Source organism: Zalophus californianus, chromosome 13 (assembly GCF_009762305.2).
Source record: "Zalophus californianus isolate mZalCal1 chromosome 13, mZalCal1.pri.v2, whole genome shotgun sequence".
NCBI classification, from domain to species: Eukaryota; Metazoa; Chordata; class Mammalia; order Carnivora; family Otariidae; genus Zalophus; species Zalophus californianus.
The window spans coordinates 8,059,708-8,078,856 of record NC_045607.1 but is presented as its reverse complement, the minus strand read 5'-3'; the positions used below and the strand labels follow the sequence as shown (position 1 = coordinate 8,078,856).

The window sequence follows — 19,149 nt, the reverse complement described above, 5'->3', positions numbered from 1 at the left end:
CCGTACCCCATGGTGAATGGAGGGGTCTTGGCAAGGCCACTGGGTTATCTGCCAACTCAGAAGCTGGGTGGGGGGCGCCTGGGTGGTTCAGGCGGTTAAGCGTCTGCCTTCGCCTCAGGTCCTGATTCTGGGGTCCTGGGACTGAGCCCCGCATCGGGCTCCCTGCTCAGCGGGGAGTCTGCCTCTCCCTCCTGCTCGGCCCTCCTCCTGCCCGCACCCCTGCTCGTTCGCTCGCTCTTGTGCTAATAAATAAATAAAATCTTAAAAAAAAACAAAACACGCTGGGTGGGGCCCCTACAGACCATCCAGGCAACAATGGTAAACTGAGGTCGTGCGGGAGCCCGCCCTGCACCCGGCCCAGCCCCTCTTACCTTGCGCCAGAGCAGCTGGGCCTGCGGCAGCCCCGTGCCCTCAATCTCGTGGCGCATGCTGTTGAAGAGAACCACGCCATACTGGTCCTCATAAAAACGGCCGAACTCCGTCAGGATCTTCCCGGTTTTCTCTGAAAGGGAAGAAGAAACAGGGCTGTAAGGTCGCCACGGTACCCTGCGAGGAGCCGCCCTGCCCCCAGGGGCATCAGCCAAGCTCCGTAATTCCTGCTTGCGAAGCTGTGGGCTCCAGCGCTCTGCCTTCACCGGCCTCGCGTTCCTGGCCAGAGTGGTGCATTCCCTGCACACAGTGGGTGGACTTTCGCACAGGAAAACGGGCAACAATGCAGACAGAGGAAATCACCAGAGAGAAAACACGAGACACCAACAGACAAGTGAAAAGACGCCGAGCCTCCCAGCCACCCAGCAGCTGCTGGCAGACCAGTCAGGGTGTGAAGGAAAAGACCCCTCAACTCGGAGCCCTGGGTGCTGGAAATCGGGAAGGCCTTGAGGGGGTACAATTTTAAGGGTTCACATGGGGCCCGGGATGCCGCGCTCACTCCTCTAGGAATTCGCCGCCGCACGCCCCCGGAGGAGCAGGTGTATACATTCGCCCAGCCAATGAGCAGACACGAGCCAGATGCGCGTCCGGGGACGCTGATTCAGACCATTCCCAGGACACCTGGGCCGGGGCGGGGGGAACCTACAGGTACCACCAGGGGGAAGGCGCCCACACTCGGCCACGTAAAGCAGAGCGAGTTACAGAACCGCGTGTTGAATATTACTTCATTTAAAATCACTCCTATTTGTGCCTATAAATTATTTACGCTTGGAGACGGAGGAAAAGGTCCCGGAAGGCAGCACTCCCCAACTGTTCTGGGTGTGGGAATGGCAGGGCCGAGTGAATTGCACTTTCTGCTTTATTCACTTTTACAGCATTTGAATTATTTTACAACCGTGATTCCTTCCACAATAAAAAAAATAAAATAAACATTCTAAAATTAACTCCTCTACCAAGTTAACCACCTTTTTGCCTCCACTGGCCATTTGCTTCTCTGTTGCCGAAGCAGTTTCTGAACAGAGAAGGTGACTCTTGTGGCCTCCAGGGCTCGCCCAGCACACATCAGACGCTCAGGACCAGCACTGCCGGCGCTTCCCTAATAACAGATGAAGAAACTGAGGCCTATGACAAGGAGGCCCTGTCCTTGGGAGAGATTTCCTGGTCCCAAGAAGCTGCTGCTCGAGTCCCGACTTTGGGGTTGTGCCGGCTCACTCCGAGGCTCCCCCTCTCTGGGCCTCAGTTCCCTGCACACTAAGACTAGACTCCATGGTGGACAGGCCCTGCCACCTCTGCCAGTCTTGGACTCCAGGTTTGAAGACCTGGCCCTTTCTCAAAGAAGGGGCTGATGAGACACCGTCCCTCCTACGGCTGGTCTCTGCTTCTCAAGAGCACCCAGCTAGGACGGCATTTCATTTAATCCTCTCACGAGCCCTGTGAGGTAGCGCTGGTGTTATTCCCATTTTAGAGAAGACCCAGAAGCGCTGAGACCCACAGAGGTTAAGTCACTGGCTCAAGGTCACACAGCCAGTGGGTGGTGGAGCTGGGATGCAGTCCAGGCGCCCCGCTCGGAGGTGGTGGCCAGGGAGGAGGGCTGAAAGTATGTGGCCACATCCCCACCCAGGGTCTCAAGCAGGCTCACTCCCTCTACTCCTCCCTCTGGAAGAGCTCAGCCCAAGGACCCCTCTCCACAGACCCTGCCTGTGGTCCCCTTTCCTGGAATGAGGTCATGGCTGTCCAGATTCCAATCTGGGGAGAGGAGGGGAGAACAAATGAGGAATTTGCTTTGAATGCCTATTTTTTAAAAACCATAAACAACCAGAACTCTCTCAAAGACCACGGGAATTGTTTTGAAAAATGACGAGGCAGGACTGGGAGGAGTGGGGGGAGCAGGCAAGAAGGGGTAATGAACCGGAGCCGAAGAGAGAAAATGGGATCATAGGTGACAATGATACTGATAAATCACATCACCACCACCATCATCGTAGCTCCTGACACTTAGCGTTAGCCTGAGCCAGTGGGCGGGCAAGTTCTGCATGCAGGATCCTGAAGAATCTTAAATCCTTAGGGAGTCAGTGCTATTGTTTTCCCATTTTAGGGACGAGGTGGCTTGCAGACCCAGGACTGGAGAGCCAGGGTCTCAGCCACCAGGCCAGGCGGCCTCAGCCCAGGGCTTTGTCCCGACTCTGCCCCCAGCAGCCAGACACCCAACAGATACTCTCCCCGCCATGCAGGATCTCGAGGGTCCTTCAGCCGCAGCTCTGAGAGGCCTGACCAGCCCCTGGTACGCCCAGCCTCAGAGCATGCTTTCCAGAAGGGCCAGAATCTGCCCTGACCCCTGGGAAGTCAGGCCCAGAAGGAAGCTGCTGTCCTGGGCCAGAACTCGAAGCCAGTTCTGTCTAAGCCATAGCATGCTCTCAGCAAAACCCAGATATCGCATCCAAGCAAGGGGTGGCTGGGTTTAGAAGGCCCCGGGGCTGGACTGGAGAGAAGGACGGGAAGGGCAAGGCAAGATGCTATCATCCCATCAGGTGCACCAAGACCTGGGGCAGGGGCTGGTGGGTGGGCTGTAGGTTGGAGAGGAAGCTGGGGAGGCTGAGGAAGTGAAAACCCGAACAAGGTGATCCATTAGGAGCCAGAAGGCAAAGATGAAGCTGATGGGCTTAGAGTATCTGGACGAAGAAGGACCAGGTGGGGTAGGGGGCAACCAGAAAATCCACTGTAGCCCTCCCAATGGGATGCGGACAAGTTACTGGAGTGAGACTGTGGGACCAGGGTCTAGGAGTGGAGGGCACAAGGCACAAGCACTGGGGCGGGGCGGGGGGGGGGTCCCCAGGCAGAGGGTGGAGAGGGGAGAGGGTATGGGCTGAAACAGAAAATGGAATAGGAAAAGAGGTGGTGGCCCCAGGCACCCTGTACCCCCAAACAGACAGCAGCAGCCCTGGCCCCCACTTCACCCAACTGCAATTACAGGCATGCCTCGCTATCCAAACTCGAGAACTATATAGATAAGGATCTGTTTTCTGATAAACCCTTTGCGACCTGAAATTCCAGAACCAAAGAGATCATAGCATGGGGTCTCTCACTACCCAAACTTGCTCTCCCAATTCGGGAGCCTAAGGGATCGGGGAGCTAGCATCTGTCTAAGGATCAACTGCACACCATGGAGGGTGGCCCTGGCACCCCTTCTGCTCACCGCTGGATCCCCTCTGCTCCCCCCGTGTGGCCTGGTACAGGCAGGTGCTGGGCAAGGTGGGTGTCCACTTGCCAGTTACTAAGTGTCCCCTCTGCCCCGGGCCCCACAGGACTGGGGAAGCCACCAGGCCAGGGGTCGGGGTGACATCATTCATCAAGGGATTAAGGACTGAAGGAGGGTGCCAGGCAGTGCCAGGAAACTGGGTGCGCTCAGCCCAAGTTTGGCCGAGAAAGGGCTAGAAAGGGAAGACTGGGGGGCGGAGGGGGGGTAGAAGGAAGCAGGGCCGCAGGATGGCTTCTTGGCAAGGGCAGCACTGAGCACATTCTTGACAGATGTCCTAAGACAGCTTGGAAGGAACTGCCCTGTGCTTGGTACAAAGGAAGTGCCACAGGAAGACAGAGGATGTGGACTCGGGGCCCCAGGATTGGGGGCTGGAAAGACCTCAGAGAGGCAGGCTGGGGAAGGGGGTGCAGTCCCCTCCTGGGATTTATGAAGGGCTCACAGGGGAGAAGCCCTGAACAGGGTCCCCAGCAGCCTGTCTGGCCGACGCTGCCAGAGAACCCAGAGGGACACCACAGTCGCGTGCCCGCCTTGGATGCTCCTCTGGCCTGCTGAGTTCTGGGGTCAGGGCCCAGGCAGCCCCTTTCCTGTAAGCATTGCTCGGGACCCCATTTTTTTCTTCTTGCCACCCTACAGTGGCTGTCTCCCTGGAGCTGCCCAGGGATTTGGGCAGTTCAAATCCCCACTGCTGCATCACTGCCTAGGTGTCTGTGACTGGTCCCCCAGGCCCCAGAGGCCCCTCTCCCTTCCACACCTGCCCATACCAGCTCTTCCGCCTCATTTCATGGCTTCTGAAGACACCACGTGCCATGGATTTAGGGCCACTGAGATCAAGGCTCACCACCCCAAAAGGCACTCTGAGTCGCAGAGTATGAGAGGCTCACCAGAGATGACACATCCAGACTGAGGCAGTCGGGGTTCGACCCACAGACTGAGGACTCCCTCCCGCTCCTGGCTCTGACCACGGTCCACAGGGCCCCACAGGACATCCCTCCCACCGAGGACAGACAGGAAGCAGGCTGTGGCTCCATCCCCAGAGGCAGGGCCAACCCCTATGGGGTCCCAGGCCCAGGAACAGCTGGGAGGTACAGAGATGCCGGCGCGGAGCAATCCGAGGCCATGTGCCGCCTCACCCACCTTCCGCACCTTCTCATCCATCCTTCCTCCTGCACTGACTCAGCCTCGGGTGCTGCTTTAGGAGCTGACACGGGCCGGAGACAGAGGAAGCCTGCCCTCCAGCCCCAGGCTCCCAGCCTCTGGGTGCGGAGCGCAGGCCGGGGGCAGGAGTTCCCGCTCTGCCAGCCCCCAAGCCCAGCCCCACAGGCCACCCGGCCCGCTCAGAGCCTCAGGTGGGGAAGGGAAGGGATGCTCCGATCCGTCTGAGATCTAACTGCAAACCCCAGGAGGGTGAGCCTGGCACAAGCAGGTGCTGTAAAATGGGCAATGTGATGGCGGGATAGCTCAGAAGCGCTGGGCTCAGGCCCTCCCTAAGTGTTACTGTGATGTTACTAGTAATCACAATAGTGCTCAGTTTATCACAGCCATAAGAGACTGAAATTTTTATTAGCAGATATAATTTTTACAGCTTGAAAAAAATCCAGAAAAGACTTTTTTTTTAAAACAACCAGGACAAGAATCACAAAATAATGATAGGTATGTCTTCAGCTGACAGGCCAGACAGATGGAGAGCCCACTAGGAGGAAGGAGGGGCTCAGACAAAGGTAAGGGGGTGGGAAAGCCGGGCCAGGTGTGTGCAGGAAGGAACCCCGCTTCCCACCTCAGGGCAGCACTGAGCACCTTGGAGAGGCTCTCCTGGTGTAATCCTCAGCCTCTGCTAGTGCCCAGGGTGCATCGCTGCCCACCCGGTGCCCCTTTGCCAGCATATCCTGCAGAATTAGGTGGTAAGCTCACCCCACTCAGACTCAGGCCCCATGCACACACTCGGATTCTTCAAATGGCCCCGGAGCTGAATAAAACCCTCCCCTTTACAGGTGTATAAGCCAATGCTTGGAAAGATTAATGTCTCAAGAAAAGTCATTTCACCTGTAGGTCAACAAAAACCTACTGAGCATCTCCATGGGGTTGTCATTGGAAGCACCTACCTGTGGGGTTCTGATTCCCTCTTTAGCCCAAGAAGGCAGCCCGTGAATTCTGGGAGTGGACCTGAGTGTCCCAATCTGCACCCAGACACCACTGTGCTCTGGGACATCAGGGGGCCACTGCACCATCCCCAGGGCCTGCATCTCCACATCAAGTCTGCAGTATGAGGGTAGTGGGCTCCATCTGGCTCAGGACTTGGGGGCCAGTGTGACGCACGCACGCACGCCCACACACACACACACACACACACTCTCTCTCCCTCTCCCTCTCTCATGGACCTTGTTTTGGAGTGAAGCCTTGCAGCCAGCTAATGGAATATAGGATCTTGCAACTGTATCTCTGTGGATCTTAGCATGACTCTGCCCCCAGATAACTGGAACCCTATCTCCAAGGGCTGCATCCTTTGGGACTATCAAGAGTGATGACCCACAGGCACCCCTTACCATCCAGGTCTCCTAACTCTGCCCCCCGAGTTTACCAGGTATGCCTAACACTAAAACCTTATGCATGTTCAACAGCCCACTGAACCCTAACAGATACTGTTACCCCACTTTACAGATAAGGAAACTGAGGCTCAGAGAGACCTGGTAACCTACTCAGAGACGCACAGCCCAGAAGGGGAAAGAGGTAGGTTTCAAAGCCTGTACAAAGCCCCCACCCCATAAAGCCTCCTCATCCAACAACCTCCCATGTGGCACCACAATACAGTTTCCAAAGCCCTGCCTTAAACTTTCTTTTGGGGTCTTTGCCTGGTCCCAAGAGGCAGGCAAAGCACACTTTACTATCCTCATTTTACAGATGAAGAAACTGAGGTTCAGAGAGGCAAAGTGACTTTCCCAAGCTCACACAATGATTCTCAGAGCCAGGACCGAAGCCTGGAGTCTCCAGCCCCCATCTGGTGAGAGCTGGGAGGGAACCTTCACACCTACTGGATCCTTACCTGTCCCATCTTCTCTGGGCCTTAATTGTACTACCTGTAAAATGGGTGGGTGGGTCCCTGTTGGCTCAGCTGATTTAAAATCTCAATGATGATCTAATCAGTGTTGCCCTGGCCCCAGGAGGGGACCAAGATGCTGGTCTCAGCATCTCCTCTGAGCTGCTGGTGAGTCAGCTCTGAGTCAGAGCTGACCACAGGCCCCTCAGGCTGGACAGAAGGACTGGGAGGGAAGTCGGGGCAGGGCGGGAGCAGGACTCAGCATCAACACTACCTGGGTACAAGGCATCATCTCTACTGGGCACACGGGCTCTGGGTCCAAGTCCTGGCTCTGCCACCTACTAGTTGTGTGGCCTTGGCCAAAGCACTTCCTCTCTCTGAGCCTCTGTTTCCCCCTCTGCAAAACAGCACGACAGTATCTGCCTGACCAGGTTATAAGAAGATCAAGATCAATGAGCAAACGGGCATAAAGCACTTCACTCTGGCAAAGAGAGGCATGTTGCTAACGGGGGCTCCTATAAAGCGCCTATTGTCCGAGGTTCCTGTAATTCAAGGAGAGGCCCTTGAAAGCCCCCTGGCCCAGCTGAGCAACCCCTGGCCCAGCCCAGCCCCAGGACCAGCACCAACAGTAGCCAAGGCAACCAGAAGAACGTTAATCGCTGATTTTCCAAGCTGACAACGTTAAGGGTCACGTTGCTTCCTGCACTCAGAAAGCGGGGGCTGGGCAAGACTGTGGAAGGCCCCAGGGTAGCCTGCAGTCCCCTGCAGACTCTCGGGGGCTGGGGGACTTGGCCCACTGTGCAGATGGCAAAAGTGAGGCTCACACAGGAGTAGGGGCTCGTGGAGCTGAGGATGAAAGAAAGGAGCACAGCAGTGCCCCCAGAGAGCCTCAAATGCCTTCTCGCGGCCCTACTAAAGCCCAGCACCTATCACGCCGAGATCATGCCCCCCATCCGTGACTCGGCCCTGGGGCAGGTGGTGTCCGGACTGGTGGAACATTTCAGACAGGGAGAGCCGGAATCCCTGCCAAGTCCAGCTGGGGAGCAGCAGAGGTGGGACCTGAGCCCAGGCCCAGGACCCCCTCCACACTGACCGGGGGGCCCCGGGACGAAGAGGGCAATCTCCAGCGGAGATCGTATCAGCCTCGTGCCAACCACGTGGGGGGCTTCACACTGGGCCCGGCCCTGGTTTGGCCCCAGCTGAGGGCAACGTGCCAGACCTGTTCCGGGCTCATCCGGTCCCTCCAGCAGGGCCCCAGGGCCACACCTCCCCCACGAGGCCCGGCCCGGTTTCAGAGCTGAAAGAGATTTGCCGACTGAAACCAGGCAGGCAGCACCCTGCAGGGCAGGGCCGGCCCGGAACCTGCCTACCTGGTTCCCAGAGCACTGGGGAGAAGGCCCGGGGTGGGGAGGGAGACGAGGCAGCCAGGGACTTGAGTTTTCCCCGTGTCACACAGTCATCCAAAGTACCACCATCTCCATCATCCACCTAGGAGAGCAGAGGGAGTCTGCAGTCGAGAGAGGTGGCGACACCCTCCTAAGGTCATACAGCATGTCTCAACAGAGCTGGGTTGGTGTGCCAGGCCCCCAGGGCCCGGCCCGGGGCTCTTCTACTTGGCCACCCTGCTATCACTATGAGCACATCCCGGCAGAACCTCCTCTATACCCAACGGGGTGCTCCATGTTCACACGTGTCATTTCATGTGTTGTCCCCGCTTTATAGAGGACGGCGCGGAGACTCAGAGAGGTTACGTCACTTGTCTGGAGACACACAGCTTGTCAATGACAGGAACCCAGAACAGCCCGAGTTTACCACAGAACCAGAGTTTGGACAAACCCACCTTACCCCCACCTGCCAGCCTCTGGGAGCAGAGGTTCCAGGCCACACGGGCCCTGTGGGTGGCCACTGTCAGAAAGGCTGACATGGCTCCCGCTCAGGACCTGTAATAGGGGGAAGTTGGGGGGGCGGGTAATGACAGGCTCTGTGAGCCAGCAGAGGCGGGGGACTGGCAGACCGCCCGTGAGAAGAGCCTGAACAAACAGCTGGAACCCTGCAGAGCCAGAGTCAAGAGGGGGTTAAGTCAGCTAAGTGCCCCCTCCTCCACCAGCCAGTCCTTGTTCAGAAGGGAGACTGCAGCCAGAGGGGGAAAGGGACCGATCCAAGGTCACCCCACAAATAACCCTCAGAGTTTGCTCAGAGTACCTGCACGGCATCAGCAGGTCCCTGGGACCCCACTCTAGGCCCAAGCAGATTCCCACCGCAGCCATGCCCTATTCCCCAGGGCAAGGCCATCAGAGTGAGGTGGACTTCCTAGCTGACCAGGGGCCGGTCAAGAGGCCAGTACAGCTGAGCCCCGACTCTGCCGCTAATCACTGCCCCCCAGCCAAACCATTCCCATCCTAGGCCTGCCCCCGCCTCCAAATTTCTACTCACTTTCCACTCCTGGCTCCTTTGGATCCTTCGCATATAGGAGACACAGGTATCTTTTTTTTTTTTTTTTTAAGATTTTATTTATTTGACAGAGAGAGAGCGAGAGAGGGAACACAAGCAGGGGGAGTGGGAGAGGGAGAAGCAGGCTTCCCGCCGATCAGGGAGCCCGATGCGGGGCTCGATCCCAGGACCCCGGGAACATGACCTGAGCTGAAGGCAGGCACTTAACGACTGAGCCACCCAGGCGCCCTGAGACACAAGGATCTTTTCGTTACAACTCTCTCCCTGAACCTTCTTTGCGCAACAACCTTCCATGGCTCCCACTGCCTTTGGGACAAAGACTGAACTCCTTAGGATCCCCCCAGGCTCCTACATGCTCTTCCTCACAGTGGGGTCCTGCGCAGGCTGCTCTCCAGGTCAGGAACACTCCTTCCTCCTCCTCTAAGCCCATTTCTCAGCCACCCACTGCACCGCACCTTCCCCTAGGATGCCCCCCGCTCAGTGAGTGCCCCGCCACTTACTTCCACAGCCCCCCACTGATCCCACAGTGGGTAAGGGCCCGTGCCCCGTCGGACTCCCCCAGGCAGTACCCACCACATCTGGGACAGGGCCTGGCACGCAGTAGGAACCTCAGAGCGAGAAGCCAGAGGCAGCGATCTAGAGCCAGGGCCGCCCCACCCACACACACCCCAAAGATCCCTCACCACAGAAAGGGAGGCTTATGCCCAGCCCAGGGGCTGTGGCCCGGTCCCAGGAACGAGAGGATATGCACAACGCTGTCCTTCTTGCTCAGGAAGGTGACTGCCACCCACGAGGTTCCCTCCCCGCCCGCCTTGGGTGCCCTGAAGGGACCCTCTGCTGGTCACCCCTTCCCTGGGGCCAGTTATTAAGAAGGAAAAACCTGTCCCCATAAATACAGCAGCCCTCAGCCTGCCAAGGCCCGATCGTGACAATCACTGATAGCGTACCAGCTCGTGCAAGGGACTCCACGGGGGAGATCAAAACAGCCCGGGGTCGGTGGGGGGCGGGGGGGGGGCGGGAGTCTGCTATCATTACCCCAGTGCACAGCAAGGGCAGAATGCGCGGGGCGGTGAAACAGCCTACCCAGCGTCACACAGCTGATCGGGCATGACGCTGGCTGCTCCCTCCCAGGCTTTACTGCATTTGACCGTGAGCCCTGGCAGCAGCCCCAGGAGGTGGGTATGGCTATCACCCCCACTGAGGAACCAGAAGCTGTAAGGCCCAGTGACTTGTCCAGGGTCAGCCAGCTGTCAGGCGGAGGAGCCTGAATCCAAGCTGGGGCTTGGACCCAAGCTCCCCGCGCCATGGGAACATACAGGACGGTCATGCAAAGTGCTTCGGGGAGGCTGTCACTGGCCTCCAACACCCCAGGAGACCGGGGACCTCACCCATCACCACCTTCTTGGCACCTGCCGCAGGGCCTGGCACACCGTAGCCCGCAGACGCCACCCTGAATCAGATCCAGGACCCGCCAGGTTCTGAGCCCCAATTCCTTCCCCAGGGCCCATCCTGGCCATTTCCTACTTACCGCAGGCCCCCACCTCCATGCTTTCACCCGTGCTGTGCCCCCCAGCAGGAAGCCCCTTCCCCCTCGTTGTCACAGTTGAAAGTCTTAGCCAGCCTTCAAGGCCCCACTCAAACATTTGCCCATTTGCGCGTAATTATAATAATAATTGGGGCCTGAGCGAATGCCTATAGCACTTAACCAGCCAACAGGCACAGAGGCATATGTTAACAGTTATCATCAACATTACTGCATTTAACCCTCACCCAGATTTTTTTTTATTTTTTAAAGATTTATTTATTTTTGAGAGACAGAGCGTGCACGTGAACGCACACATGAGTGGGGGAGAGGTGGAGGGGCAGAGGGAGAAGCAGACTCCCCAGTGAGCAGGGAGCCCGATGCCGGGACTCATCCTAGGACCCTGGGATCATGACCTGAGCCGAAGGCAGATGCTTGACGACTGAACCACCCAGGCGCCCACCCAGATTTATTCTCAAACCCACTTTATAGATGAGCCTCAAGGGAAGGTGAAGTGACTTGTCCAACGTCACACAGGTAAGAGTGTGTCCACTGCTCTATCCCGACACCTAGAAGTGTGCAGAGACAAAGCTCGGAAACATGTGTAGTCTCTCTGCCAGGACATTCCCCACCCACCTGGCAGCTGCCCTGCCCAGACGTGGCACCTGGCTCCCTTCTATATCCCCAGCGGCCAGTGCAGCACTGGCTTTGGGAAAGAAGAGTGGGTTTGTCACCGAGGCAGGTGTGTTCCAGGGCCAAGCTTGAAGCAAGAAGCAAACCCTGAGCTTAGAACAGCCTCTCTGGGCCTCAGTTTCTTCATCTGTAAAATGGGCATAATATGTTCCCCCCCCCCACACACACACACACACCTCACTGGTGACAAGGGGCCTCAGGAGATGCCGGCTTTGGTTGCTAATAGTCAAAGGGCTGGGTGAGCAGTATAAAGGTATATTGCTGTTATCTTAATCTTTGGCACCAGTAGAACCTCTGCCCTGGAGTGTCCTCTTATTAATGGCCAGTGACGTATGCTTACAACAGCATATGCTCCTGGGGAGGGCCCTCTGAGATGAAGTCCAAGCTCTCCACTGAACAGATGGGGAAACTGAGGCTGGGAGAATGGGGAAGGAGCAACACGAGGTCCCACAGTCCTGGCTGTGGCCCAGCTCCTCGTGAGAGCAGAGGGAAGAGAAAGAAGTCGGGGGAGTTTAGTGCCCAGAAAACTGGCTCCTGGGGTCTCCGGCCTGGAATGCTCTCTCAGAGCTCCCCCTCTGCCTGGCCATCTCCTCTTCCTCCTCCCCAGGCTCGAACATCACCTCCTCGGAAGCCCCGGCAGGTCCAGTGCCCGCAGCCTCCACCACCCACAGCCCCACTTCTCACGATTGCTCCTTCCACCAGGCTCCCCAGACAGAGACCTTGTTCCCGCTGTCTCCCCGGCCCCCCAGCTCGTGCCTGGCCCAGGCGGGTGCCCGATAAACACGTGCTGAGTGGGGAAGGCCACCCGCCCCCGGAGGGAAGGCCATCCATTTCAGGTGCCCAAACGGCCGCCGGGGGCCCAGGAAAGAGGCTGAAGGGGGCAGAGTTCGGCTGGGGAGCCCCCCATCGCCAAGGCAGCTTTGAGGCCAAGCTGCCTTTAAAGCTCTTCTCAGTTGGCAAATATTTAACCAAGGCTCAGCGACCCAGGTCTGCTGGGGAAGAGCGTGCTTTGAGGCAGGAGGGCCTAAGGAGGCAGGTGGCTGAAGTGGAGCCCCAGGGAAATGCCAGAAAGAAAAAAAAAGGCCGACTGAAGACCCGCCCACTGGGGACTGCCCTTTCCTTTATACCTCCCGCAGCTCGGTGGGAGGAAGTCGATTCCCATCTAGACACAAACAGGGAAACAAAAGCCCTCTCATCCCCTCCAGGCCCTCCCTCCCGGCCCACAGCCTACAGTTGGCGGCTTGTTCTGGGAGCCCAGAACCCAAGAACACAGAGCCAAGCTGCGGAGGGTGGAGAAGGGGTGCCAAGGTCCCCCCCCACCCCACCCCAGTCAGGGCAGGACCGGGCCTACCCACACCTACCCCGGGCTCACCGCAGGGGCCCGGCGCTGTGCCTGCCACGGAGGGCACCGCCGCCACTCAGGGGGGCAGGCGGCAGGCTGTGCTCCCGCACCATGCCCTGCCTTGGCCGGGGCCACACCCCAGGCCAACGGAACAAGGACAAAAGGATCAAAGGGAGGGTCAAAGGCAGCCTGGAGGACCCCCAAAGCTATAAGATGCTGCAGGAGACCAGCCACCTCCCACCGCGCAGGGCCCTGTCCGACCTCCCCCATCCTCCTGCCCGGGAACCAGACAGAGGCTGAACACCCAGCTCCGTGCTCCAGTGGCCTGGCCTCTGAGCCCTGGTAGCCTCTGCGCTGGGGACACTTCACCCCTCTCTCTGACGGTTGCTGTCGTCGGGATGGGCAAAGAGGCAGCTGATCTAGCACAGCGATTTTGTAAGCACTAACCTCCAGCCCCCTCACACGAACTCACCCACTCCTGCGCACTTCTCAGCAACATCCTTCGCCTCCCTTCCCTTCTATTCATCCCCACCCCACCCACTGGAGCTGGGGCCCCGGGCCACCTGTCCGAACTGCCCCCAGGCTGCAGGGCAGCACCCCATTCCGGGTGTTCCCCAACACACGCCTGCTCTCAGCCCAACGCACAGAGCACCGAGGCTGGACTGAGGACACGGGGCGCTCTGCCATGGCACGTGCACCTTGGGAGGTGCCCACCACCACAGCCCTGGAGCCCTGTCCTCGGCCTGTCTGAGAACCCACCACCGACTTCCCCCTCTGTGGCCGGACTGGAGTTGGACCTCGAGATGCCCAAGCAGATCTTCCTGACAGAGCCTCTTCCTCCGTGACCACCCAGAAGCCAGCATCACCACCCAGGCCGACCCCAGCAGCCACCAAGAGACAGGAGCTGAGGACAGGACCCAGTGTGAAATTCATGTCCTCCCATCAGCCAGCTCAGGACCATCCGAAATGACTGCTGGGGGCAGAGCCAAAGTCAAGTGAGGGTGTCAGGGGCTCTACCATGCTAGCCAAGAAATGTTTCATCTTGCCCGCATTTATCAACCATGGGGCAGAGGGCATTCAAGAGGGAATTAGACAAACTCCTTGCTATCTAATGAGGGAGACAGATTGTCAACCAAGCCTACAATGAGCATGGTAAGCCTCCAACTGGGAACAGCATGGGAAGTTACAGGAACCCAGAGGAAGAGCAGCTAACCCGGCTGGTGGGATCAGGGAGGACTTCCAGAAGGAAGTGGTGCACCGAAGCCATGAAAAGAGGCTAACTAGGTGAAGGAGGAGGGCCAGGTGGGGAGAGTGTGCCAAGCAGAAGACACAGGAGATGCATAAATTCAGATATTCGAGAAAGCACTAATCCATTCCACAAATATTTAGGAATACCTTCTATGTCAAGAAGAGCACTTTCACAGAACACTGTGGTGTCAAGGTTCCAGAATCAGATCTCAATTCAAATACTAACTCCACCGCTCACCAGCTGTAGGACTTTAGGCATGTGACTAATACTCTCTGAGTATTAATATTAGTTCTTTCCTCAGCTGTAAAATGGGAGGACCAGCAGTACCCACCTGGCCAGGTTGTCCTATGGATTCAAAGAAATGAGGAAATCTACAGAGCCTGACCAAACGGGGTCCTGTATTATCAGTAACGATGACTGCAAATGGAAAGAAGTTCCATCCACCCGAGTGTTGACGGCCAGGAAATGAGTGTTCAGGTGGGTAGTGGGGTCTTTCTCAAGCTCAGAGGTCCCATGGTGTGTCCACCTGTGCAAATGGCAGTGTTCTATAATGTATCCCATGCCATGAAATGGGGGCCAGCAGAGGGAAAACAGAACAGCAGTTACTCGGTCCCTCAGGGGGCCACTCAGGGGATGGGAAGGTGACATGCTTGGGGTCCAATCTTTCTGGGCCCTCATCCCTCAGAGGTTAGCTTATCAGAAAGGGGAAGTGGAGACAGAAACATCAATGAAGATTCTGAAGGCAAATACCCAACAAACCACACATCACTAAACCTCAGCCAACCACAGCCCCTCCACTCCGTGGCACTGCAGGTGGGTGAATTCCTTGTCTGAGCCTCCACTTCCCACAGGTAGCCTCACAGGGTGGACAAAGCTGAGAGAAGCTGGTGCCCAGCTGGCTCAGTCGGAAGAGCATGCGACTCTTGGTCTCAGGGTCGTGAGTTTGAGGCCCAAACTGAGTGTAGAGAGGACTTAAAATTAAAAAAAAAAAAAAATTTTTTTTAAGCTAAGGGAGAAGCTAGATGGAAAAGTGCTTTGACCTCCACAAAGGCAGGACCATGTGTGTCTTCTTCCCTTGGTATCTTGTGGTTATACCTCTCTCTCTCTCTCTCTCTCTCTCTCTCTCTCTCTTCTTTTTTTCTTGTCTTATTGCATTGACTAAGACATCCAGCTCCATGCTAATGAAGATACCACTAGGGTTTCAACATCAAGTTTGCTCAGACTTACTCAGTACGTGACAAAGGGCATGTAAAGGGCCGAATACCGGGTAGGGGCTGCTGAGAGAACGGAAGGAGGACGTAGCTCTTCTCCCCAAACAAAACAGCTGGATAATTCCCTGGGAAAAGAGATGCTGGAGAAACCCAGCCATAACCACGTCCCAGCCCAACTGGAACCTGTTCTCAAGTAACCAACCGAAGACAGAACTCCAGAGAGGGCTTTCTATCTCGGATGCCCCGCATGGGAGAAGTAACTCCAAGAGATAGAGAGCTCCCTGTCACTGGAGGTATGCAAGCAGAGGCTGAACGGCCACAAGGAGACTAGAGAAGATTCTGTCAACAGGAGGAAGGTGAGCCATAAAAACAAACTTTGGGACCAGACAGACCGGCTCTGCTACTGACTGTCACTTCCCAAGCCTCAGTCTCTTTATCAATAAAACAGGGAGAAAAATAATACACACCTCAAAGAGGAACTGTGAGAACGAAATAAGACAATGCGTGAGAAGTGTCTGGCACCATGCCTGACTGTTGGTAAGAACCCGATAAATCCCAGGGGCTGTTCCAATAAGAACCAATCACTCATAAGTGCCAGCTACTGTGGCCCAACCCTACCGGAAAAGGGCTAAAAAAAACTCAGAGACACAAATCCCACCCACTTCATTAGCCCAGTGCCCATCGGATGCCAACATGCTTTTCACCAAGTTCAAGTCAGGCTCTTCCCAAGCTGCCTCGGGACCCAGAACAGCTTCTGCCCATCCATCTCTCCCACGCATGCGTGCGTGCGCACACACTGCGGGCTGCCTCCCCGGGTACCGACAGCAAGTGAGGTGGAGGCAGGGAGAGAGCTGCCTTCTCAAAGCCAGGGAGGGAGAGACAAAGGAAGACAAGGCTGGGGGAAGGGAAGGAGGAAGAGGAGCCAATATGAAAATTCACTCATGTGCTTGCTGCTGGGCCAGAAGGAAACCCAATCCTGGGCTGGAATGCCAGGGACCCTCAGCATGGAGAGGCTTTATGCAGATAGGAGATGGAAAGCTTATTCAAATAACAAGACTCCTGTGGCCTGCTCCTCAGCCAGCAGAGGAAGGACCTGCCCCACCCTTGGGTCACCAGCTGCAGGTCTCCTCGGGCTCCAGAGGGGAAGGTATGAGGACAAATCTGCTCGGAGGCCCTGCCAGCCTCACATTCCTCGTTCCAGGTGCCTGTGTGACCTCCGTCTGTGCTTCATGGGAAACTCTGCTCTCAGCCAACAGGTCCAAGTTCTATGTCTGCTATCCCTGGGGATCCCTTAAGGGAGGTGGGGACAGACTCACTGTCTTTCCTGGCGGTGACGAGCAGGCTCCAGGCAGTGATTCAGGGTTAAGAGTGGTGGGCTCCAAGGCGGGGCACCTGACTGCCACCTGGCCTTAGGCAACTCCTTCACCCCTTCCTGGCTGTCTGTCTTGTCTGTCCAGTGAAAAGGCTGAACTCCTTTGCACTGGACCCTCAAGACCCTAACCCCCTCCAACTGTGACTTAAAGTGTTCCCTCCAAACACAGGACCACACCGGCGGGCCCAGAGGAGCCTGTCATTCGGGCTTGATCAAAATGATCCAAGTTCCACCCGTCAGGCCGGGATACCGAAAGCACTGTCCCTCACAGTCACTCCCCAATTCGGGTCAGAACCCCTGTTAACCATCAGCACAAATTCCATTTAATAACTAACTACTGAGTGTCCATTTCCCCCACAGGGTCAGGGACCCTGTCTGTCCCATTTGTGATGTACCCCCAGCACCAAACAGAGCACTTGGGGCACATAAATATTTGTCCGTGACTGTGAGATTACATCAGAGGGCCTCAACTTGGGTCCCCCAGGCGTCTTAAGACACAGGAAGAGAACAGGGTTTTCCGGAAAGGCCAGGTCAGGTCTGGGGACAGACCCTTCCCCAACCCCAGAGGCAGTGTTAGCCAGGGGCCCTCCAATCACAGTAGGATGCTTCCAGCAGAGGTGGGGCTGGGTCAGGAGGTGACCCAGCTGACCCAGCTCAAGGTCACATATCAGCAGCAGCAAAGGTCACCACCCCGTCACACAAACCGAGCCCCGTCACCTAAGCTCGGATCCTCAGTTTCCTCTTCCAGATGATTCTGTCAAATGATACAGCACCCGCAAAGGGTCTGGGAAACAGGAGCTGAGGAGGCCCTGCACTTGAGCCTCCTCTGCCTGCTCCGGGCTGGCGGGGACACCATGCAGAGAGGTAGAAGGCCTGGGGCAGGCATATGACCCTGCTTCTGTGTCCCCCGTTAGAAGAAGATCCCATCCCCAGGGAGGGACGGATGTGCCAGCACTTTGCACAACAATTACTGAGGTGTTGTGCACGAGGGAGTGGCTCCTACAGGCAGCAAGAACCAGAGCAAAACCACCAATTCCTGGGAAATTCTGGTTCCCCCAAATACCAACGCTCTCTCAGCTTTGGACCTTTGCAGTCCTGCCCCTTTGCCTACGACCCTCTCCTCCTTCTGCACCCTTCCAGCCCCACCTAGACATCCCTTCTCCAACAAGCCTGCCCTGCCACTCAGAGTCTGGGTTACTACTGCTTCCCCAGCTCCCAAAAAGGGTCTGTCCTCCCAGGAAGGGATCGGTGAGGGGGCAAGGGCCATGGCTGCCTCCCCATCTAGCACCCACAGTCCCACAAGCGGCCTTGCTCTGAGCAGGCTCTCAAACAATGGTGGAATCGACAGATTAATCTGACAGAAATGATTAAGGCTATACAACACAGACCTGTTTACAACGATGAAAAATAGAAACAACCTGAATGCCCAGCAAAAGGAGTTTGGCTGAGCAAGTGAAAATGCAGACTACTGTCGCGGGGTACCTGGGTGGCTGTCGGTTGAGCGTCCAACTCTTGGTTTTGGCTCAGGTCATGAACTCGGGGTCCTGAGATGGAGCCCCGTGTTGGGCTCCACGCTCAGCGCAGTCGGCTTGTTCCTCTCCCTCTGCTCCTCCCCCCACTTGCTCACTCTCTCTCTCATAAAAAAATAAATAAAAAAAATTTTTAAATGCAGACTATTGGGCCATAATGGAATATTCTGCAAGCATTTGACTCGCTGCAGGGGGACAGCACGTATGCAAATGCCCACAACCCACTGCAGATTATGCATCAGTAAACACCTGAAAATCATTATTTCTGGGTGGTTAGGATTTAGGATTATTGGCGATTTTCATTTTCTTATTTATTTTCTAATTTTTCTTTGATCGTCAGATATAGCTTATATAACACCATCAACAATAAGAAGGGGAAACTGAGAAAGCTCTGAGTTGAAAGGCCAAGCCTCCCTTGGTTGGGGCACTAGACCCCAAGGGCAGAAATCTCTTCTGAGTGTACTATGTGCCAGGCACCAGGCATTGACATCATAAAGCTCACAGTACAGTAGTCACGGCCATCCCTACTTTACAGTTGGGGAAACTGAGGCACGGAGCTCTGAGGTCCTGAGAAAGAAGCCCCAAGCACTGCCAAAAGGGGTCCTCAAGCCCGGTGCGCCTCACACACCTCCAGCAGCCCACATCCAGTGCTAAGCAGCCAGCATGCCAAACACATCACCCGAGGGGCCGGGAGCAGCATTCTGGCAAAACGCTGAGTGAGTACACCTGCGGGCTGGAGGACAGGTGGGTGGCCAACTCTCCCAGTTGGACGAGAACCCCGTGACCCCTCCCCACTTCACTGGCCCTATGCACACCTACCTTCACTGGCTGGCACAGAGAGGGACTCCATTTGTGGACTCAATCCACCATCTCTGGCTTGAACCCCCACCTGCTCATCCATCCACGGTCACAGGTGCCTCCCAGGCTGGGCACAGAGAAGTGCCCAGCAAATGTCTGCTGCCATTGCTGCCCCTACTAGCAGAGGGAAAATCCTCTTTCTGAAGTCCAGCCAATGAGTGGCTTCATACTGTGCCACTGAACATCACCTACCGATAGACACGTTT

General features: G+C 56.5%; 1 protein-coding gene across 1 annotated transcript in view; it reads right to left on the bottom strand.

Moving 5' to 3' along the window:
- NIBAN2 (niban apoptosis regulator 2) overlaps window positions 1-19,149 on the bottom strand; it is a 51,369-nt gene that overhangs the window by 19,501 nt on the left and 12,719 nt on the right. The window contains exon 2 of the mRNA XM_035723775.1: window positions 372-502. Within this exon, the coding sequence (XP_035579668.1) occupies window positions 372-502 (131 nt within the window). The remainder of the gene's footprint in view (window positions 1-371; window positions 503-19,149) is intronic.